This window comes from Nyctereutes procyonoides, unplaced genomic scaffold, assembly GCF_905146905.1.
Source record: "Nyctereutes procyonoides isolate TBG_1078 unplaced genomic scaffold, NYPRO_anot_genome, whole genome shotgun sequence".
NCBI lineage: Eukaryota > Metazoa > Chordata > Mammalia > Carnivora > Canidae > Nyctereutes > Nyctereutes procyonoides.
Window position 1 is genome coordinate 32859348 of NW_026575120.1, and position 24191 is coordinate 32883538.

General features: G+C 49.1%; 1 protein-coding gene across 7 annotated transcripts in view; it reads right to left on the minus strand.

The window, feature by feature from the left end:
* Positions 1 to 219: 219 nt before the first annotated feature.
* Positions 220 to 24191, minus strand: part of HIPK2 (homeodomain interacting protein kinase 2) — a 191902-nt gene continuing 167930 nt past the window's right edge. For 3 of the 7 annotated variants that reach the window (XM_055335246.1, XM_055335244.1, XM_055335245.1), the window contains exons 13-16: positions 22367 to 22611; positions 15957 to 16114; positions 14347 to 14793; positions 2878 to 11772 (exon numbers count right to left, since the gene is read on the minus strand). In XM_055335246.1, the coding sequence (XP_055191221.1) occupies positions 11590 to 11772; positions 14347 to 14793; positions 15957 to 16114; positions 22367 to 22611 (1033 nt within the window). In that variant the 3' untranslated portion in view covers positions 2878 to 11589. Of the gene's footprint in view, positions 362 to 2877; positions 11773 to 14322; positions 14794 to 15956; positions 16115 to 22366; positions 22612 to 24191 lie in introns of those variants that run through there. The other 4 variants (XM_055335248.1, XM_055335247.1, XM_055335250.1 and 1 more) reach the window with 3 other exon arrangements.

The window sequence follows — 24191 nt, forward strand, 5'->3', positions numbered from 1 at the left end:
GCTTCTCCCTCTGCCTTTCTCTCTCTCTCTCTCTCATGAATAAATAAATAAAATCATAAAAAAGTTATTAGTTTTATTTTTCCTCAAGTTTTTATTTAAGTTCCAGTTAGTTAATGTACAGTGTAATATTAGTTTCAGGTGTAGAATTTAATAATGCATCACTTACATACAACATCCAGAGCTCAAGGCCTTGCTATCTTAAGACCTGTGATGTTTTTTTCTCTCCTAGCAGGGCTTCCTCCAAACATTCACGTGTTTTTCTTCTGGCTCTGGCCTTTGATCTATCAGTGGGTACTTCGTGCTTTCACAAGCAGCCCCGTCCACAGGCTTAGTCTGCAATGCCTAAGGATCCTGAGAGCCACTGCAATAAAACAGAAGACATTTAAAGAGAACATAAAAAGACATAAAAGTCGATGTCAAGTAGTTTCTTTACAAGATCCCTATACTCCAGTGTTGTTTTAGAGGCACTGTCAAATGCCAAGGGTCTTAGGATAAAGGATTGTATACCTCCTATAGATCGGCATGTGTAGAACTGTTAAAAACTGGAATTACACGGTCTCACAATACAGAATGTCTAGCTCCTAGCTGTTTCTTCCCTATGGAGCAGGGATCAGGGTTGTTGCTGGGCAGTGGGTTTTTTCTATCTTCAAGCAGTACCATCTGGGTAATGGAATTAGATCTTCTAAGGGAGATCTGCTGGAGGAGACAGATCTCCCAAGAGAAGATTTGCGTGGCCCACACGGGACAAGTGCAAGGTAGGGGATGGAGGATCCTAGGAGCCTGTTTAAAGCTCAGTACTAACAGAAAGGAAGAAGTGAATAGATAAGTTCAGAGGACATGAGGTCATTATACTTTGCTTTTAGTGTATTCTCTTTTACACATATTTAATATTTGCTTAGGCTTAAATATTCTAGGAAATAGTTAGGAAATATGTAGCCAGACTCACAAAAAACCCCACAAATACCTAGTTGTTTGGAACAGGCTCCTGGGCATGACCTCCATGGGCTGTGACCCCTGATAGTGCATTTATAATTTAAGAAATAGATATGCTGGAGGAGTTCTCAAATTGTCAAAATCTTTTGCAGGGATTTTTAAAAAGATTTTATTTATTCATAAGAGAGAAAGAGAGAGAGAGAGAGAGAGAGAGAGAGAGAGAGAGAGAGAGAGAGAGGCAGAGACACAGGAAGAGGGAGAAACAGGCTCCCTGCAAGGAGCGCGATGTGGGACTTGATCCCGGACTCCTGGATCACATCCTGAGCCAAAGGCAGATGCTCAACCCCTGAGCCACACAGGTGTCCCTTTTGCATGGATTTTTTTTATATAATTTGAATTTTGGCTGAGTTGAACCGAACCAAGTTCACCCATTGGCTGCATTTAGGGGTTTGTTGGTATTATCTGAAGTCTGGGAGACCCGGGATCCCAAGGAAGGGTAGGTTAATGGGGGGTGAGAAACTGGGCTAATTTGCTGATTTAGCCAAATATTTGATGACCCACTCTGTGCCTGGCATTGTAATAGATGCCCTAGGAACAGAGATGAAAGGTAGCCTTACCTGCAAGGGTTTTGTGGTTTTGCGGACGGGACATCAGGAAAGATGTTGACAGTACAGCATGATGAGAACTACACATAAGGGTTTGGCAACCCGTGTGGAAAGCATGAAGATCCAAAGCAGGGATGCTTGGCAGGAAAGAGCTCTGCACAGGGAGAAAGCATGGAGATGGAGGCAGATGGGATTGTGGGAGAGGTGGGGTTGAAGGGCTCTGTAGACCTGGATTTCTTTGGGTTTCTCTGCCCAGTAGAGGGTCTCGTAGTCAAGGGCACAGGGAGAATGAGAAATTTCCGATTAGCCACAGAGGGAGCTGATGAGCACAGAAGGCTGGCTGAGGTCTGCAGGGCTAGGGGGTCTTCTCCAGCAGCTCAGGAGCTTGGGTGGGTGTGGGAGCAGAGGCATAGGTGGTTGGATGGGCCACAGCAAGTAGGTGTGGCAGAAATCTTTGGGTACAGGTAAGGTGGGTGCAGTTTCGGCTGGTTGTGAGTTTGTGGAACCAGGACGTGCAGATAACAGGAGGGTGAGAAGCCGGTCAGTCCTAAATACCCAGAACCCTGGCAATGGAAGACAGGCTAAGAGTGCCAGGTGAGGACACTGGGTCCCAGCGCATTGCTGGTGGGAACATGAAATGGTGTGATCACTGTGGATTCCTTTGGCGGTTCCTTACAAAGTTAGGAATTTCCAGATAACGCAGCAATTCCATTCCTAGGTATGTATCCAAAAGAACTGAAAGCAGGGATTCGTATTTATGTACCAAGGTCCATGACAGCATTATTCACAAAATCCAAAAGATGGAGACAGCAGATGAATGGATAAACAAAATGTGGTATTTACATATAATGGGATGTCATTCAGTCTTAAAAGGAAGGAGATTCTGACATCATCTGCTATAACATAGATGACCTTTGAGAACACTGTTAACATGAAATAAGCCAAAACAAGTAAAGGGCAAATATTGTAGGATTCCACTTCCATGAGATATCTAGAGACAGAAAAGAGAAGGGTGGGTGTCAAGGGCTGGGACGGAGAACTGGGAATTATCGTTTAACTGGTACAGAGCTTCTGTTTGAGATGATGAAATTTCTAGAAATAGCTGGTGATGATGACTGCTCAACACACGAAGCGGAAAGGGCTCAAGGCCCTCCCTCTACAGCCATTCACGGTCATCTCAGTAGACTGCAGGCGCGGTGATGGGTTATGAAAGCATTCAGGGGCATTAAACGATTTCTGAAGGGTCAGATAACTCCTCAAGGGCGTTACTTGTAGCAGTAACCTCTTTAGTCTTATGACTAGTCTGGTTCTAGAAGAAATAAGCATGGCAGGCCAAGGGTACAGTGATTCCAAACAGTTTAATGTAATTCCAAGACAAAGTGTGATTACATTTCTACACATATACAATATGCATATGTGAGTTTACAAATTTTAATTAATAACTCGTTTCACCTCAGAGACCGAAAAAATGATCAAAAAGAAACTGTGAGTAACAAGCTATAACATAGTTCACCACAACGGGACCCCCCTTTCTCACCCTACAGTTAGTAATATTACAATTAAAATAACTATATTCTTCTATAATTTTTTTCTGTTAAAATCATCTCATAAATTTACAATGCTATTATTAGTTTCCAAGACTAATATAAATTCACTCCATTTTTCTACAACGAAAATGATTATTAATTTAGAAGCACACGACATCATGATGAAAAACACAAGCATTTTAGTAGCAAGGACTTGATCAGTTAAGAATTATTTTTCTTGTAAAACATTCTAAAGCCAAGTAAAATATCCATTCTTATAACATACCTATAATATGAGACTAAGGAATAGGTTACATATAGGTCTACAACACATTGGTTTGTTTTTTAAAAAAAGTAGACATTTATAAATAAAAAAGAAAAGAGGGACAATTCACATAGGAAAAAGAGGTACACGAGAAAATACTGTTGCACGCAATAATTTTCACAAGGATTAACATGGATTAACACTTTTCATTACAGAAACCGTACAGTGAAGGAACACAACAGACCGGGGCTTTCATAGGGCTATTGAGCTGAGATGACCTGGTGGAGGAAGATGTGGGCAAGGTGACCTTGGGGAGGGAGCCATGTTCCTTGGACTGGTGACCAATCATCAGTCTCCTCCTCTCCCGGCTCTCATTCTGGGGAGTGAGTCTTTCTATCCAGTGTCCGTAATTCATGGGCAGTTGAAAGGTAAACATTTCTACAGATCTGTTCTCTTTCCATCCTAATGGATCCCAGTTTTGGAAACGTGATATAGTATCAGAGGCTGCAGCTCAATACATGTGGTCAAAGCAAAATGGGATGGAAAATTTCAGTCATTCTGATTTGCTGCCCCCCTCACTCATCTATGCCCTGGAGGCTGGGGACCCAGAGAGAGCGGCGGCCCCCTCTCCGGGCCACCTGCCTCCACTGTGGTGAGGTGGTGACAAGAACCCAGCGCCAAGCCTCAGGCCTGCACGGAGAAGGTGCAGCCCTGGGGCCAGCCCGGGCTCGGCTACGACGCCAACGCTGCCTGACTTCTCAAAGCTCCTCTTCCTCCTCATCCGTAAAGCTATACTTTTCCTATCAGAAATTTGGTTTGATATATATATACACTAACATATATATCAACATCTATATCTATACAGTGATTCTACTCAACTAGAAAGTCTGCTGCCCCAAAGTAGGACTTCCTGGTCTACTTCATTTGGTTAAAAAATGCACACAAAGAGGATGAGGAGATGCTTTGGGGGCCAGAAATGATTGTGCCCTGGAAAAGCCACGGAAGACAGCTTCAAAATGAGCAGTAACACAAAAGCAAGAGGGAGAGAGGGAGCATGAAAGGGGGCGTGGGGGGACCCCGAGGCAGAGGCAATGCCCACTGGGGTGGTCTGCTTGGAAGTGAGGAGAGGCAAGTGGGGTGGGGGACGCTTCATGTTCCATTCAGAAGTCACAGAAAGCTACAAAGGATGGGCATGGTCAAGTCACTTTCCACTTCCCAAGTTCTTCCTTATAACCTGAGCCAAAAACTATTAAAATAATAATAATAATAATTAATAATAATAATGATAATAATAATGATAAATCCATTGCCTCTTCAACCAAGCAGGTGAGTATCTAATGGGGAGGCAAGACCACTGCTCACAAGGCCACATGGGTCCTTCTTCCTGGTTCTGGAGAGCATTCTGGGAGTCCCAGTTGCCTGTGTATGGGGCTGTGGTGGCAGTGGGGGGAGGCGGAGGTGGCCACAGAGACATACACTTGGACAAGTGGGGAGGCCGCGCAAATAGAGTTCTGTGTGGAGCGGCTGAAAGGAAACTGAGGAGGCTGAGTTTCAGATACAGAGTATTCACTTTTTTTGAAGCTAATTTCTATGCTTCCAGTTTTTCAACATATGGTTAAGCCCCGAAGACAATGACATAAAATTAATTTGGTTAGTTTAAAGCTGCGGAAAAGTCCAGAGGAAAACAGGAGTACTATTATTAGGAAGGGAAAGATAAAAAATAGTTTACCCTAATGTTTCTTCCAAGAACCTGTAATGAGGACATACTGTCCACAGAGGTCACAGGGAAAAGGTGAATGCATTAGAAGGAACACACGCAAGCAGTTCCTGGTCCCAGGTGTTCTGCAGTCTGCAAAGTCTTATCTGCAAACGGAAAGCCCTTTATCACAGCAGATCCTCTGGGCTTCGGTTGTGGCACAAGAGAAAACAAGAAACCAACCAAAACTTGTAGGGGAACCAGCATTTTCTAGCCTGTTCCTGCAAGACAGTGGGGCCCACTCTCTGCAGCGTTACAGCGCCCATCTGTACTTTGAGGGGTTCTCGATGCCCCATGCCCCTCTCCCAGCTGTCCCTAGGTTCCCCAGCCCCATTCCTGCTCAGCAGCACTTACAATTTCTAGGAAGGAATCTAGCTGCCCCTCTTTCCACCCACCTAGGATTCAAATCTAAGTTTGACAAAGAGTAGAGAGTAAACATATCCTTTCGCATTTATTTTGTTTTGAAGGAGAATAGGAATTAGTGACAGCAGATATATGGAAAACCCAGCCAATGAATATGGGCGCACGGGGTATATGACTCCCCATTGCCAAACACCAATCAGAATATTGCCGGGGGCCCAGAATAGCAGCTGTATGTTCAGGACCACCTGAATCCCAGTGTCTTCTACTGCCTGGTGACCAGAAGTCAGTGGATTGATAGAAATTAAACATTCAAATCAAGATAAAATCAATGAACCAGGTATCTGTTCTCTCTGCCTCTTCCAGGATCTCAAAGAGAAGGCCTCTTTGGAGACGAGTGTTGATACAACATGGCATAAGGTCTTCACATCTGGCCCAGGCTATGGACTCATCCCTTCCCATTCAATCCAGAAATCCTTTCACATTCTCTCGTGTTCACATGGAGACCAGTAACATGGAGGGAAATGCTCGTGTTGGGCTACACAACAGTGTGGTAGAAAACACCTGGCTTGGAGGGGGGGTGGCCTCCAACTAAAGAGGCAATTGCTGGGGTTTGAAGGTGTCAGTTATAAACAGAAATTTTCTTTAAAAAGTACCAGTTTAAATGTAAACTATAAAACACTTTAACTATAAAATGTAGCCAGAAATATGCTTAAGTATCCACAGTCAATCACTTAGATTATGCATTTAAAATGTGGCTCTCTCGGTATCTTAGAAGGCTAACAGCATTTTACAGTAGCTAAAAACATATATACTTAACATGTGCATTTGAATATCACATTTCATTACAACACACAAAGAATCATCTCTTCCTTGGTTTAGTTTTTGTTGTAAAGATCAACTATTTTCAGAATTCACTTAAGCAACAATGACCAGGGTGTGCATTAATCATTATTTTTAGCCCACACAGAGTTCATAGTCTTTTAAATCCCAAGATTAAGCTGGCTACATGATTTCAAAAAAGGCTAAAACCAGGATGAATGCCCACATTTGAGGTAATTATTGCCATTAGGTCACAGTTTGTGTAAGATAATGTATCTAAAACCTTCTTTAAAAAAATCTTTAGGCATTCTGTTAGAATTCCAGAATACCTATTGAAACCAACCAGGATCTCAAATTCTGATTAGTTGGGTTTGCTTCCAATGGAGTTAAAGTTCTAGAAGGTTCTAGAACTCGTGTAAACTACCTAAGAATTTAGGCAAACAAGCCTGGAGCCAGTCAATAGAGAAGCTTTTTTTTTTTCTTTTTTTTTAAATAAAAAAGAAACCAAAAAACCCACCCAAAACAACTGAGGAGATGTTTCATAACACATGATAATAGTTTTCTAAAAAATTAAAAATCTCGTCCTAAAGCATTGGTAAATTCTTGTCACCTTTCAACCAAATTAAAAATGCTTCTGTATTTCTATTAATCTCATACTGTGGCAAGAGACTCTCCTTCCTTATAACCTAAAAGTTGGCTGATTTTTCTGTTTATACAACCGTTCTTTCCATTTCTTTGAGAAAACTATCTCAGAACAAAACAAAACAAAACCCTTATTTCGTTCCTCTTTCTAAGAGTCATCTTGTTTTTTTCTCCTTTTCCTTTTTTTTTTTTTAAATACACAAAGAAAAAAGTTCCTGGACACCAGACCCACACACGGTATTTACAAATTTGGTGTGAATCTCGCATCTGGTTCTACCCAGAGCTGAAGAGTGGATCGATTATAGAGACCAGAGTTGTCATGATATTTATCAGTGCAGTAAAAAATAGCATCTTAAAAAAAATATATACCTTTAGTATTGCCTTTCTAGAATTAACTATAAGCAAGAAAAAATTCATTTTTCTTTTTTAAAAGAAGAAAAGAACACTCTTTTTCTTCACTCGAAAGTTTGTTGTAGCAGCACTACTAAAGCTAGTTGGTACACTGGAAAGGAATCTGAAATGAATTCTACTATGAATCAAAAGAAACTCCCCTAAGGTTTGCTCTAGAAGTCAAACGAATTCTGCCCCTTTTGCTTGCATCCAATTGGGGGCTCCCTCTTCATTCAGACCTTCTGCTGGGTTGCACGCCAGGGGCTGGGATGGCGCGGGGGGGGGGGGGGCGTTCCGTCAGGGCTGTTCTTTGCACACAAACACAGAAGGTGGCTGAGGCTGGAGGCTGCGAGCTCGGTTCTGCAGCTGGGCAGACCCAGGTTCAAGACCCGGCTCCCTCGCCAGCCGTGTGACCCAGGGCACGTCACCGAGCTTCCGGAGCCCGCTGCCTCATCTGGAAAGGGACGAGCGGGGGCCCCCACCCCCTTCAATAGGGTTGTTACGGCTGCTAGGACTCCGTGAAACGAGATAACCAAGGCGTAACTTTTAGCACAGTGTTTGGCACACAGTAAACACAAGGATCTTTAGATGGTTTGTTAGAAAACGTGAGGCCACTCTTTGCTGTTAATTAATAAAAGCGAGACGACCTGGTTATCTCGGTGAAGTCCTGATTCACCACAAGCTCACCGGAATCGGGAGATTTGGGCGCACCACTGCCTTTCCTTCCCTCTCCCTCGTGCTCTCCTGCGGGCGAGTCGGCGGCGACGAGGGCCCCGCCAGATGGGCCCGCACGGGCTCGGCGGCGCCGGGCGAGCGAGCAGCAAACGCTGCCTCTTGCTTCCTCGGGGGGAGGGTCTAACAGATGGGCCGCGGCCAACGTGCTGCTCTGACGCAGCGGGCTGGGGCCCGGCCCTCAAGGACTTACTTGCGGGCGTCGAGCTGGGGGCCGAGGACATCTCTGAGGAAGCGAGCTCTGCAGCAGGGCCCCTTCCCGGGCGTCTGCAAGGAGCAGGGGGCGCGGAGCTGGCTCTCCTGAGCTCCCGGGAGGCGCGGGAAACACGGGGGAGACTTCTCCTAGCCTGGGCCGCTCCAGCGCGCAAGGGCGCCCAGAACCTTCTACGGCGTTTCCAGGTCTTTCACCACCTTCAAGTCTCCGGGAGCCCGACCGGGGTCTGACCCGGCGGTCTGTGGAGACTAAGAGCGAGTCCTAGGGCCTCGCCCCCGCGTGCGCCGCCCCCGCCCCCCACGCAGTTGAACTTCCGGGCGGAGGGGCCGCTTCCGGTCAGCTTCCGGTCAGCGCCCGCGGGCCCTGAGCTCAGTAAAGCCCCGCGTTCGTGCCGTGCCTCCAGCTTCCTAACAGCAGCAGCGTGTAGGGGTCCTAATCTCCACGCCTCTTGAAAGATGAATACAGCTCGAAATCAACACAAGAACAATAATACTAAAAAAAAAAAAAAAAAAAAAAAATACATGCCAGGAGGGAGGAAAAGAGAGAGACCAACGGAAATGCATCGCTCACGATGTCATTATTGCCCGGAAAGGAAAGAGGAAGGAACGCCATCTTGTCCCTATCTGGAGGTGTCTTTGAGAAGGGTTCTTTGGCTAAAGAAAGGAACAGTTAACAGCTTCCTTTCCAATTTGGTAAGGACGTCTCCGGCTGCTCAGTGTTGACGCCTCCCCGTCTGAAATCTGCGAGACACGTCAGAACGACAGCAGCATGCAAAAGTGCTTCCGGGGCTGGAATGTCTCCTGGCAAAATGGCTCAGGCCGGCATCGTGAGATCCCAGGCCAGGCCTGCGGAAAGAGTCCCCGCCTCCCTGCTGAATTCCCTCTGCTCCGTGAGGGCACCTCGTTATCTTCTGTGTTCTGTCCTAGCAGCTCCTGGGCAGGCCAGCAGGGGCCCCGGCCCCCACCCCGGCCTCCGCACCCGAGAGGGCATGGGGTGAGAGCTGGGACCAGCTCAGCGACACACCTCGATTCACCAACCACAGCCCGTCAGCAGTAGCTCCTTAAGCCTCCTCATCTCCTTTCTCCAGTTTCCAAGAAAGTCTGCTCCGCTCACACACACACACTCACACAACCCAAATCCTCCACCACAAGCTTGTTCAAAAATGAGTGTTTGCACTTCCAGAGATCTGGTCAAGAGAAATCAGCCTGTTAGCAGCTGTGCTAATCTCACCTTCCCTTCCTTACATCCGACAATCTGGTGTTTGGGCGGGTTGAGTCTTCCAGGGTGAAGAGGGCGAGGCCAGCTGGCTCCCCCAGCCTGCAAGCCACTCACCGCCAGTAAGGCCAGAATGCAAATACAGTCCAGGAGACAACGTCCCTTTGCCTCAACCCTTCCCTGCCCTCCGAACTCGATCAGCCACATGCACCACTTCACAGTATTAATCGGCACCGAGCCTCAGACTCTCCCACCCGTTGGCCTGCTCACCCCTTCCCTTGGAAACAGCCAAAACGTCCTGAACGAGGTACTAAGTGCAGAGACATGGGTGTGCACAGCCAGATGGGTCCAGGAATAACCCACTGAGCAGAAGCACCTCCACCCGGACTTCCTGAGGCTACAAGTACATGGTTCTCCTTGACCTGTCCTTGGAAATCCTCCCCTCCTCAACTCTGCTATACTTCTGCGTCTAGAGGCAGGTAAAGAACAGAGGATGCTCTAGGTTATTTGTGGTCTAAACAAAGACAAGGCTGGCATCTCTCTACTTGAGAGCTTGGTCCTGGGGATGGGTAGGCCAGGGTGACTCAGAGCCGGAGGAAGAGATGGGAGATCTGGGCAAGTGCTGAGGAGCGCACAAGGAGCCTGGCCTCTCCTCTCCCACTGGGGTCTTCTGACCTTGCAGCTCTGTGCCAGGGATAGAAAAGGAAGGCAGGTGGGGACGAAGGGAGGATGCACTCATGTTTGCTGAGCACCACCGGGGCTGAGCACTACCTGACAATGCTCTTGGTAGGCTTCAGCAAAACCACCTTTTCAACCTAAGGCCCATAGTTTCTGGGTTTGGTGGGCAGCACGTGGGCACCTCAAGCCGATTTCAAGAAGCCCATCATGCATAAGGCAGAGTACACTGAGGGGATGGCTTCGAGGCCCTGCTGTGCTCCTCTGTTGGCCAGTGCTTTCAGGGGGGACCCTGCCTGCAAGGTTGGAGGAGCTGCTTGACCTTGTCAGTGTTCCTCTGGCCTCTTACCATCCCCCTCTACCTTCTTTTGGCTCCTAGTTCTGTCCCTAGAATTCTATGGTGAGAAGAGGTACTTGTTGGGGGGAGGGGGGTGGAATAGGGAGAGACTGGATAAGTGAGCAGTGTTGTTAGTGAGTAGAAGGAGGGGAACTGAGGCTGAAGTTTCCCAGGGGGTGGTACCACCTATCTAGCACCCTTATGTCAGTTCATGCCACCCAGTGGCTTCCAGGAGGGGACATCCGTCTCTGCACTGAAGAAGATAAGCCACACTCCTGGTGCAGTTATGGGAAAAGGATGGACATCTGGGTCAGCTCTAGGCAGAAGGGCTTTCTTTTTCCATGACAGGTAAGTATCAGATGGGAGGCAGGCCGAGAATCTAGTTAGCAGATTCCAGAAGCACAGGAGAGCACAGGGATTGTGGGAAAGAACCACAGCTAAGGGTTGGGCCCCGGGATTGCCACCTCAGAACTCTTCCCAGGCCACTGAGAATGTAGGAAAATACAATACTGATGATGACCATGTCATCAAGAGTCTAATCGGGCCTGCAAACAGAAAAGGCCTGGATTTTTCTTCAAGCTTTTGGTCTGTGGTGGATCTTTCTTGACGGTTCGTTGTGGACTAGAGATGGTAGAAAGAATTTTTCTAATTCCTGGGTCTTTCCTTTTTTTTCTTTTTGTCTAACAAAACTGGACATCTGCATGTCCTTCCTGCCTACTCAGAGACTCACAGATATAATAAAATAAGTTTAAATATTAAAGAGAAAACACAAAGATACTGGGAAGAAATGTGCATTTAAAACCCCAGCTAAAATATCAACATGATGAAGATGATAATAATTACAATGCTAAGAACCAAAATAATTAGTACAATAATATTATTTTTATGAGCAGCATGAACTTTCATTCCTGATCTGGAAGAAAATAAAGAAAACATCAGGTGAAAGAATAAGAGACTTCCAACTTAAGTAGACAAAGCGATTTTTTTATAAATGGAAGGCTATGTTGTCTTTTCCCATAGGACAGCAGATCTAGGAAGGGCTGGGAGTCAACTGTGCAAGGGGATTGGGATGCAAGGCCAATGCGGTCTCATTTACAGCCAAGACTTCGGTCACTGGTCAGGAGATGTGATGGGGCTCTGCTGCCATCTGGCGCTGCCAAGTCAGGAACAGGTGGATTTTCCTGGCTGGCATGGCTCTGAGAGGGCTCTGGCTCACATGTCCTCCAAAGGCTTTTCTCCCCCACTCTTTCTGGACTGGCCATTTTCCCGTGGTCTCGGAGAGGTGGCACCTCCCCTTGTCCTGGGAAAAAGAGTATCGATCAATCGATCAGTTGGTGGCTTCACAAGCAGAGTGAACCTCTCAAAAGTCACCTGCTGGGGACCCACAGGCTGCCTGAATGTGTGCCTCTAGTGGGTCATGGTGTCCTTCCTTCCAGCCTCAGGCCTGGACTAAGCTGGTTCCAGTTTGGGGACCTATTTCTCTGTAAGATGAGTAGAACTGATGGTTGGGGAAGGGATTTCCAGAGTTATTTTCACATTTCACAGCTAACAGCTAAGGTAACGGCTTGGCTTCGTTACTGAGTTAGGTGGGATATCACTATACCACCACTGTTCACAGTAGATGGTTAAGGGAAACTACAGGGGGGGTGAGGGGCATGAGGACAAACTGCCAAGACTGGGAGCCATCTCTCTGCACCTTGGAAACTTGGCTTTGGGATCAGCTCAGGCTCAGCAATGAGAATCAAGCGATTAGGAACCCCCTTCTAAGCCTCATCTATAACCAGATAGAGTCTCCTAACATTCATGTATTTAAGAGTAATTCTGCTATGAATGGAGATATCCCTAGTCCACCCCACCCCCAGCAGTGTTCAAAGCCTGAGAAAACTTCCAGAATGGATCAATGGGGCAAAGCGGGCGAAGGGCAAATTTCTTTGGAAACGTTAAGTGCCCAAGGGAGTGTTCCAAAGTGCAGTGTTAAGACCCCCTGGTTACCCTCATCAATGTCCCTCCGACCTTCTGCCCACCAGACCCCTCTAAAACCAAAAACGAAGTCGAGTCTTGGGTTGGCCTGGTAATGTGAAGAAAGATGCAGTAGCAAACAAAGGTGGATGGTTGTCTATAGAGGGAAGGATCTGGCAAAACTGAGAGCAACATACAAAGGTGGAATGAGAGAGATGGGCGGGGCTGTGCATGAGTGTGCGGTGGGTGTGAGGGCCTGGTGCTGCGTCCCAGGCCTCCTCCCCACCTTGGGGACAGCAGGAAGGCTGTGCCAGGCCTGGAGGCTGCAGGTGGTCTCCTCTCCCCACAACACAGATGGGACTTCTGCTCTCACAAATGGTGGAGCCAGCCCCCCTCCGCCCCCCATCAGGCAGAACTGGATGCAGAGTGGGGTGAGGGTGCAGGGTGGGGAGTCCCTCTTGCTCTCAGAGTCATCCATCTGCTACCTCTCTCTCAAGATCCATGGGCTCCCCCCACCCTGCTCCTGCCAGCTCCCTGATGCCCCTTTGTTGGCAGACAGCTCAAAAAAGACAACAGGTATTAAAATCAAATTCAAATTAAAAAAAAAAAAAAAAGGAAACAAGGAAAGACCAGAGAAAAATGTCACAACAGCACAAAAGAAGAGCTGAGATGATGTGACTCGCCTCAGTCAGCTTCTTGGAGTACCATGGAAGTAAACCCTCACACCGCGTCTGTCGGTCGGTAAGGCACTAGGAGGGACCGGTGTAAAATCAAGGATGCGAGAGCCGGGATGGCGGCGCCGAGGGACACGCAGGGAGGGTGGCATCCACGCTCACATCCACACACACACTCGTTCACGCTCGCACACCTGGACCACCACACTGGTTACATGCCTATGTTCTATCGCTGCTTTTTTTTTTTTTTTTTTTTTGTGCAATTACATTGAGGAATAGTCTATTGGTATCATTGGAGTTGAACACAAAGTAGAAAACAGGGGTGCTGACCGCTACATTCTACTAGGATGTCGGTGACGACCGCTAGCCCTATGCTACGTGACTAGGGATTGATTCAAAGAGAAAAGAAATCTTCAGGAAAGGAAAAAAAAAAAAAACCTAAAGTTTGCAACACACATTATTAATGACATTGGAGGAGTGACATTGCTTTGTAGGGATTTCTCCAGAGTGCTCAGGAAGAGAAGCTGTGCCCTCTGCTGGCAGGGGCTTCCTTCAGCCTGGCCACTCCCCTCCATCAGTCCTGACATGTGAGCCAGAACTGGGTTTGGCCAACCCCATACCAACCCCCAAATATCAGCCTCCTCAGGCCACGGCCTGACCTTCTAGAGGGCTGCTGACCCTTTAGAGTTCTGGAAAAATCCCTAATTCTTATGTTCCATAATTAAAAATCTATTGGATTTCCACATCAGGTGTCCCCGACAGCAAATTCTTAAATGTCACTTGCCGCCATATGAAAATAATCTTTGAGAAGTTCATAGATAAAGTTCTTCAAAAACTGGGGCCCCCCCCCAACTTCCAGGAATCTTCTGTCGCTCTCTTCTTCTCCTTTCCAGTTTGGTGCAGAATGGGTTCGTGAGCTGTGTTTTTTGTTTACCGACGTTTTCTTTTTTTTTCCTTTTTCTTTTTTAAAATAAAAAGCATAGATTTCCCCCTCCTCAATCCCTTCTTTTTTAAAATGTCTTCTCTGCTCTAAGGTCCCCCCACCTCCTGGTTCAAGTTTTCTTGGTGTCCGTCCCTGCCCCCTGCTCCCTGCCCACCCTGCCCCATTGCATTGTTTGTGTGCCGCGTCTTCAGTATAAAAAGCTCGGCTCCCACCTCACCCCTCCACCCTCCTCCCTGCTGCCCCTCCTCCCTCCCCTCCCCTCCCCTTCCAGTGTTTATATGTAAGGGTACTGGTTGACCTTGGCGGGGCTCAGTGGGTATCCAGTGTAGACGGTGGAGGCTGGAGAGGCGCTGATGTAGGTCTGGTGGGCAAACTGGGCTGGATACTGACTCGGGTGGATGGTGGGTGAGGGCAGGACCCGGGGGCCCATGCTCACGGGGACCTGGTGGACGATGCTGGCCGGGTAGGCAGTGTGCTGCACGGTGTGACGCGCTGAGCCTTGGGAGGCCACCAGGTGGGCCACGGTGCCGGTGGAGCCCAAGGCTGCGGGCGCCGTGTAGGTGTAGAGGTGGGGCTGGGCGGGGAGGTGGGCTGCTGCAGCAGCGGCGGCCAGGTGGGGGTGCACAGTGCCGTGGCTGGGGCTGTTGTGCGGGAAGGAGTACGGGGCCTGAGCCATCGTGGGAGTGATGTAGGCCTGCTGCCGGCGGTGGTTCCCGGCGCGCTCTGCGGTGATGTGCTGCTGAGCCTGGAGAAGGAGAAGCACCAGGAGAGGGCTGCATTGGGGGCCAGACACGTGGGAGGAGAGGAAAGGGAGTAAGAGGAGAGGTGAGGAAGGAGGGAGAAGGGGGAGGGAGAAGGGGGAGGGAGAAGGGTGAGGGAGGAGGGAGAGGAGGAGGAGAGAGAAGGAGAGGGAGGACAGTGAGGGGGGTAAGGGGTAGGAGGGAGGAGGGGGAGGAGGGAAAGAGAGAAGTGAGAAGGGGTAAGAGAGGAAGGTGGGGTTGGGGGTGGGGGGAGGAGGGCCAGGGGAGTGGGGAGGAGGGGGAGGAGGGGGAGGAGGGGGAGGGGAGGAGAGGAGGAGGCCAGAAGCCACAGGAGTGAGGGAAGATGCCTCCCCTATAGGCTGGGAAAGCAACATTAGCCTGAAGAAGGAACCCTGTCCCGAGCCTCCAGCTGGATGACACACAGATTAAACCAGTTTGAGGAGGTAACGGGATGTCTCCAAACGGCCTACTGCAGCTATGAAGTGTCAGAGGAGCCACTCTTTGAGTGACAACTGCTTTCTCCCTCACTGTGAGATCTTGTTCTCTAAAATCCTAGGCTCTTGGACATTTTGCTGTTTGAAGTTATATTGGTACAAATGAAAGAGCCCTCTCTTCCCGAGAACCAGAGTTGTGACGACACAGAGATGCGGCCTCAGTTTACCAAGTGCACCACTTCAGACGAGGGGTTTCTGAACATAAGCTCCCCCACTGACGTCCCCTCTATGGCTTCTGAGGAAACAGGCCCCTGAGTCCACTCTGCAGTTCGGACCTGACGTAGACCCTTTACACATAGGCCAGCTTTACCGAGGAGACTCTGCCTTCATTTATAATTCTACCGAAACGCCACCCACCTGCTCCAAATCCTTGCTTGCCCTGGGTTTGGGGTTCCCCGTGTGTGGCCTGGCCTTCCTCATCACAAAGACCCACTAGCCCAACTCTGTCAGCCTGCCAGTACTCTGCTGGCGTCCTGGTCTGACGGAGCCAGGACACAGTGTTTTACCCACAGTGGGAAGAACTCAGAGGTCCCCGGCCCTGTGAGCTGGGTGTGGGCCCACCTACAGCCGCCCGCTGGGAAGTGGAGGCACGGAGGGGCCTCGGTGATGTGCGTGGTTTGCAGGCCGCTGAGGCCAGGTCGGGCGGCACTCACCTGGCTGAGATTGAGAGGCTGCTGCTGCTGGAAATGCGGTCCTGGCCGCTGCTGCCGGTAGGCGATGGCTCCGGACGAGCTCCCTGAAGAGTGACCGCTGGTGGAGGTCACGTTGCTGGAGGACTTGGACTTGTAGGATGAGTGCTGACTGGCGTTGACTGTGTGGGAAAGAATAAGAGGTCACAGATGGCTCAGAGGTCCCCCCGCTGCCCAGAAGACCCTGCCCCTAGGGGAAACAACGGTGGTCTCCTAGGAAGGAGTGTGTTCCCAAGACCAGCCAGTCAAATTAGCCTCGTCTCCCCAGATCCAGCTAAGAGTCGGCTCTGACTCTGGACTGGCCACTGGGCTTTGGCTTGTCTCACTGATTGGGAGCAAGTCCCAGCTTGTTTGACTTTAGAATTCCTGTCTGGTGACACTGAAAAGCACAAGGAGGCGCTAACGGAGGAAAGGAGGAAAGGTCTCTCTCTGTAGCTCTTCGTGCCCCATCCAGGGCTGCAGTGGGGTTGTCTGCTGCGATCCAGAGACACAGTGACACATAAGCAGAGTATGGATAATGGGGCCTCAGAAAAATGGGACCACACATGTCCTGAGGAAAAAAATCACCCATGGCTGCAAGTGTAAAACAGGCAAGGCTGGGGTAGAGGATGCTAAGTATGAATGAGGCATACATCACAATGAGCAGGCCCTCGATGTAACTGTGTTGGATCAATTCTATTACAAATCCCAGGGTGATGAAATCAAAGTCAAAGAGGAGATGGCTGGGGCCGGTGAGAGAGAACACTGATTAATTGCTCAGGGAGAGAAACATGAAGAGCAAAGGTTTGGGAAACCAGAAACTTGGGGAGGGGATGGGAGACTGGGGTGCACACTGAAGCCCAAGAGAAACCTCCCTGCCGTACAGGCAGCAGCTGTAGGAAAGAGAGAGCTGCCCCACTGGGGAGGGAGGCAGTGAGTCCTAACAGAGACCCCAATCTGACCGTGCATTGGCACTTGAGGGTCCTCCCATCCCACCCACTAAATTAGAACCCCATGGCGGGGGGTGCTTGGGGACCTGAATTAGCAACACATGCCCCCCATGAGAGGAACCAGCCAGGCCCTGGTGTACGGAGCTGTGCAAAAGCCAAACCTGTAGAGGGCCTGGGTGGCTCAGTCAGTTAGGTGTCTGCCTTCAGCTCAGGTCATGATCTCAGGGTCCTGGAATCGAGGCTCCTGTTGGGCTCCCTGCTCAGCAGGGAGCCTCCCTCTCCCTCTCCCTCTGCCCCTTCCCCACTCCTGCACGCATTCTCTCTCTTTCAAATAAATAAATAAAATCTTTAAAAAAAAAAAAAAAAGCCAAACCCAGTTAGACTCTCAAAGGCCCTCCAAAGCCTGGGGGATGGGGAGGGGATGGTGGCTTGGGGGATTCCCTGCCCAGTAAGAGCTGGAGAGCTGCGAATGCTGGCTAGCAGCAGAGCTTTGGTGTCTCCTCTTCACTCAGCCATGGTGCCACCTTGCTGGAGCCAGAGTCCTTGCTGTTCTGTAGCAGGTCACAAACTGTGCCTGGGCCCTAGCTGCGGATGCTGCCTCTCTGCTCCTAGTTCAGCTCTCTGGGCATTCTGTGGTAATTATTGTGAGGGAGAAAGCCTGAGCTCCAGGTATCCACAGCTTGAGTCTGGAAGTGAAGAGCTTAGAGGAGTTTTAGGTGAAATGGCGTGACAGAGCTGGGCACGTGCCTGCTACCACCATTGTGGGAACAGGGAATGGGGACCGGGTCAGAGCAGTGAACCCCCAAATAAGGGACGGGGTCCTGCAGGGGACCAAGACCTTAAAAGAATCATTTCCTCCTGCTGAGATGAATAAAGTGACAAGTGTGGCAGAAGACAGGTGCTGAAGGTAAAGCTCCTGAGGTACGGCTTGCAGCCATGAGGGACATTACAGAACTCTGGTCAGTCTTGCCCAGCTGCTCTCAAAGATCCGCCACCCTGGAAACAGTTCTAGTGGTCCTGTCTGTGCTAGGTGAGTGGGAGGGTGCTTCGGAGTATGGGTGGGCTGGGGAGCCAGATGCCTGTGAGGTCCAGCCACATGGTTTTTTTTTTGTTTTTTTTTTTGTTTCAGCCACATGGTCTTGATCGAGTTAACCTCTGTACTTCCATTGTCACATCTGGGAAACTGGGAGAATAATGGTAACTACAAACAGGGTCGTCATGAGGTTTATGTCAATTAATGATTACAGATTGCTTAGTTATCTGTCACATGTTGAGCTCTTAAAAGCGTTACCTGTGTCAGCTATTGTTAACATCTTGATTATTGAGCCCTGTCTCCTGGCTAAAGCTGGTGCTCAAGGAACAGATGTCCACTCCAAGCGGAGGCATCCTGTCTCCTGGAACTGGGAAACTGGGAGCCTGGGAATCTCTGGGTCAGGGTGAAGTGGTACTCCAGAAAGCAGGTGTGTGGGTTCCAGTGGTCTAGGTCCTGGGAATTCTGGGTCCTGCTCAGCCTGGGATGTGGTTGTTGAAATTTCCTTCAGCCTTCTTGATTCCTTCCAATGAATTATGTGTCTTAAGGCAGCACAGAGTTCATTCTGTTGCCTTCCAAAAGAACCTCAACTCACCTAAGGGACCCAAGAAGGTTATGTGAGCAATCCCCAAGGCTCCTTCCCAAGCTGAGAACCAAAGGAGGGGTGAGTTCTGGGAGAAAACTTGCCTGCACAGCATTTGTCCTGACTTGAACCCAGGCAACACCTGGGAGCTCCAGTTGTGGTGGTGGGGGGATAGGAGGGGCTATGACCTGGTCACACCGGGACCTCTCTGGGCCAACTGGGCACTGAGATGCTGAGGAAGGCTGCTTTCCTGATGGTTCTGAGCCTTGGATGACTTTGTAATGAACGGTATATATTCGTGTTGAGAAACACCACATGCTGGGACGAGTAGGCACCAGCATGAAGTTCCTGCTTTTTACTTGTCACCAGAAGGACTGTGCAGCATGTCTTCACAGGGGAAAAGAAATCTCTCTTTACAGGGAAAGTTATACCATGGGGCTCCCCAGAGACAGCAGCACTGGCTGCTTTAGAATCAGTAGCCTTACCACAGAGAATGACCCCCCCCCCACCCTTTATTCTTTTCAGTCAGAAACATCTCTCTGAGACTCTCAGCTGTTCAGATATCACGCAGTTCTTGTGGAAAGGTAGTGGGGGTAAGGGCTCAGAGCCGCCCCCTGCCCACGAGCAGTGGGCTGATGATGGAAGTGGTTAATGTAACTTGAAAGGCGTGAAATGTGAGCTCCACAAAGCTGTCTTCTCCTGCCTTTGTGGTTTCCAGACACAAAACTGCTGTGATGCTGACAAAGCCAGCCGGTCCTCAGTCTCATTGCCTGTCTTCACTAGGGGTTGGATGAGGTGGTCTAAAAGTTTCAGTAACTCTCCTCAGAATTGTGTGACCTTCCACAGAATGGCACCAGGACCAAAGGCCGACAAAGCTCCAAGCTGGAGGATTTCTAACATGTGGAAATCTGGCCACTCTCTCATGCTGATTTAAGAGGCCAAGAAAAATTTAGCACCAGCCACCCTTAAAAACAATTAATTTGTAGATGACTTCAAGAAGATCTATCTTGAGCCAATTCTTATAAACCATTACCCATATTTTAAAAGGAACGTTACAGTTCCCCCAAGGTGTCTCAGAACAGGGGCATTCTCAATGGAACAAAACTCACGGACTTGTGCTGTAGGTCTCAATCTGTGATCTAAAATCCCTGAGGTCACACATTTTTGAAATTCAGAATTTCAGATTTTAGAAAGGTTCAATATATTAGGTTACGCCCCACAGAGTGTTGGGCACCACCCTGTAATCAAAGACAGGAAGGTTTCTGCTCCAAAACCCAGGGATATTTTACTAAGCGGCACAAATGACTATGAGGAAGAGACTGTGAACAGCTCCTTGCTAATCTGGGTTGGGCTTCACCACTAATGAGTTTGCTATAAACTTAAAATTTGTTTTTTGGAGAGGTTTTTTTAAACTTAAAAAAAATATTTATTGGGATCCCTGGGTGGCGCAGCGGTTTGGCGCCTGCCTTTGGCTCAGGGCGCGATCCTGGAGACCCCGGATCGAATCCCACGTCGGGCTCCCGGTGCATGGAGCCTGCTTCTCCCTCTGCCTGTATCTCTGCCTCTCTCTCTCTCTCTCTCTCTCTGTGTGACTATCATAAATAAATAAAAATTAAAAAAAATGTTAAAAAAATATTTATTTATTTGAGAGAGAGAATACAGGAGTAAGGGGAGGGGCAGAGGGAAAAAGCAGGCTGCCCACTAAGTAGGGAGCCCCAAGGGATCATGACCTGAACTGAAGGCAGTTGCTTAAACTTAACCTACTGAGCCACCCAGGTGCCCTGGTTTTCAGATCGCAGATGAAGAAGGACTATATCCTCTTCCTGTTCAATAAAAGGGTCAGGCTTCCTACAACATGGTCTTGAGATGTTTACTGTTAATGAAGTAGGAGAGCCCTTCACACCAAGCTGTATGCATTGCAGGTTGCAATCTAATTTTTTTTTTAAGATTTTATTTTTTTAAGTAATCTCTACACCCAGCGTGGGGCTCGAACTCACAACCCTGAGATCAAGAGTCATACAGTCTTCTAAGTGAGCCGGCCAGATGGCCCCTCGAGGGCTACAATGATAAGCCAGCACATGTAGGGCTTCTTGAGGACTCGAGGGTATTTGGTAATAAAGACTTAAAGGGTCAATTTCCATATTTTGAGTTAGCAAATGTTATCTTTTCCTCAACTGATTCACCAGCACTAACATCCATTGGTTTTCCTTTCCTACCTTCTCCCTCACATCCACGTGTCTCCCATTGCTCCTCTCTCTGGGAAGTTACTACAGTGTACTGCCTCCAGGTGTGAAAACCCTGACCAGCTCCTGAGGGACGGACAGTCCCTTTTTAGCAAAGTCAAGCTGTCTTTGGTAAGAAACACTGAAGACAGTCCAGTCTCATTTTATTCAGGCTACAGGCTCTTTGGAACTCTCTACTCTATTCATCCATTCATGAAACAAAATTCAGAGGTGAGGTGGCTGTCAGAGGGAAGCCACTTCTGACAGAGGTGAATCAGTGTAGCCACCTGGCTGATGACAAGGAGTGGCTGCTTCTAAGGCAACAGGGCTGTGTCTCCCTGTATTGGGTAAGTTGAATCTGTAGCTCTGAGGTTTTGACAAACATATTTAATACTTCAACAGTGACACAACATATGATGGAAATGATATCCTTTGCCATATCGAAACTTAAAAATGTGCGACGTATATAGTTTGAAACAATTATTTCAGGGATAAATGAGTAGAAAAGTCTGAGGGCCACTGCTCTAAGGAGTCCTGTCTCCTGGGTGAACAACTTTGTTTGCCTTACAGATTCCTTTGGTTCTAGAGAGTGTTCTTCCTGCCAAGGTTTCTACTAAAACCCTTGCCTGGGTAGAGATAGAGGGTTCTGGAAAGAGATGTCCATGTGTCCCGCACTATGTGGACTGGCCTATGGTACTGGGCTGGAAAAGCCCCGAGAAAGACCCCATCCTGAATTCTGCTCTTCACTTTCACGTCACTCTCAGTGGCAGAACCTGAATGGCCCATGCCCAGCGGGTCTTACATGGTGGTGACCACCCCAAGAAGGATCTGAGGTGACATAGACGGGGGTCCTTCCTGATTACTAGCTCCCTGAATCTAAACAAAATCTTTTTTGCCCGGTCATACCTCTTTCCTTCTAAAGAGTGCTATTGTGAAGGTGCTGCCTGCCTTGAATGGCCTGATGACAGTTCATGGCAGAAAAGCAGATGGCTTCTAGTTTATTCCCTAAATTCTTCCACTGGTGAGATACTACCAAAGCTGAGGGGAGCCACTAAGCTTATTTGGAAGGTTACGCTCTCAGCCTTTATTCTAGTCCAATTTTCAGGCCTTCGTGGGATAGAAGGGCTCCTTTTACTCAAGCAGCATGTCAGGAGATAAGCACACTTGTCACTACGACCTGTCCTCCCAACAGCAAGCTCTGAGGGGATACCAAAGTGAGCCTATGTGTCACCCTCACCCGGCAGGACTCAGAGAAGGTTCTTCCCACACAGGATGCTGCTCTACCACTAGGGCTTCTTCATGCTCAGTCAGGAGCAGCCTAAGCCAGGAGGGAGCTGGGTGGCTTTTATTTCATATTTATGCACCTAATCAGTGGGAGATCCACCGTAAAGGCAGCGAGGGATTAATTATAGAATGAAAAAGTGAAAACACCACTTCTACAAGGTGACATTAAACAGAACCCTACCCTGGCTGCTTGAGCGTAATCCTTGGGTAAGGAGCTACAGTAATTGGGGCTCACTAGTTCTCCCACAACACGGCCGCTTGTTGGCAGAACCCAAAAACACCGGCCTGCAGACAGGTGCTCCTGGCCTGCCCCGGCCCCAAGTTACCTGGCACCAGGCTATCACATTCCACCAGCACTTCGCTGGCCTGGGTTTTCAGGGGGGGCACGATGATAGTTCGGGGGTTCCCAGTGCAGTGGTTCTCCAGGCTCCCCTTGGCATCACAGGCGTTGCCGTGGTGCCCAGCACGGTGCTGCACGGAGTAGGGGCTGGTGTTGCTGGAGGAGTCGGAGTACGGAGAGTCGTGGACTGTGACACAGCTGATGACGTTTTTTCTCTGCTTGGAGACAGTGCTGAAAACAGAAAGGGAGAAATCAGGATTGTGAGGCAGCTGTGAGGTGAGACACCAACTAGCATTCCAGAACCAGCCATGTGAGAAGCCCCTCTGTGCTCTGGGACACGTGTGTGTGTGTGTGTGTGTGTGTATGTAGGAACGTGACGTCTGCTCTCCGGACCCTAATGTGGAGACTAGGGACACAAGTGTTGCCCATCCAACCAGCAGGGGGATGTGTGAAGACATGAGAAGGGCTGGAGCTGGGGCCCCGGCACTTCTGGAAACGGGAGAAGCTTCCAGATGGCCCTGGGTTCTCCCCCAGCAGGAGAACTGCAGGGGAGGTGCCTATAGCCCACAGCTGTGTGGCAGCACCTTCTGAGCCACCACAAGGGGACATCCTAGCATGTAGAGAAAGCCCAAGAAGACCTTGGCAACCTAAGGCCCAGGTTTGCAGAAGGACACTTCTGAGAGGAGAGCCATCGTCAGCTTAGGTTCAGGGCCTGGGAGATCCGCTGAACTTGGGTGCGAGGGGGCAAAATGTCCAAGGGGAAGCAGGATGCAGAGAGAGGCGTGCATGAAGAGCGGGGTCTCAGGAGGCTGACCACACACAACACAGTTCAGAGACACTGGGAGAGAAAAACTGGGAGCTGGACACCACACCCTTTGCCACCTCTTTGCTGGGATGTCATGTGGAATGAGTGGGTGGTGCAGGCTGCCAGGACATCTGAGGGTCCCCTTCTCGAGGGGGAGGCCTGGCCCCTCTGCAGCCTCCCTAGAGCGGGAGCCAAGGATCAGGGAGGGGACAGCACGGTGTGTAGGTGAGGTCAGAAGGTCTCCCTTGGGGATGACGCCTACGAGAGTGTTGCTCAGCAGATGTGATTTTCCTCCTGTATCGGAAACTTCGTTCTATGCCGATAGGGAGGAACCAGCTTTGGATGGCTCTTGGCCAGCACATTTTCTTTCATGAGATATTTATGTTGGTGTGGCTACTTTGGGAACCCATTCTGGCTGCCTCCAGGGCAGGTGGGTGGGATGATGGATATGGAATTTGTTGCTTATTGTGAGGGTTTTAAAAAAAGATCTACATCTATTTTTATATATTGATCATCTATTTTTAAGAAATATTGATTGCCTAGGTAAGACAGGGTCAGTTTCCAAATAATTTGCTAAGAGAAGCAGCTGCTATTTATGGAGGGCCTAATGGAACCACCACTCCCACCTCCAGGTGTCTTGCCCAAGGTCACGTGGCCAGTCCCAGGCCAGACTCTTTCCAAGATAGATCTCTGCCACCCTAAGGGCAGCAGAGAAGTGGGCAAACTCGAGAGCCCCAGGCAACCGGGCAGAAGGTAAGTGGAAGGTCATCCAGGCTGCTAAAGGCTAGAGGGGCTGGGGGGTGAACCCACAGAAGGTCTGAGCCCCTGCTCCCTGAAGCCTGGCACTACTGACATCTGGGCTGAAATATTCTTCCAGTGGCTGCACATTTTGTCCTTCCTGGTTCAAGGTAGAAGAGTCCCTCCCTAACTGTGTCCGTGGGTCAGAACACAGGCCCTGCAGCAACTACTTCGCAGTTGCTGGTTGTATGGCCTTGGGCAGCTAGCT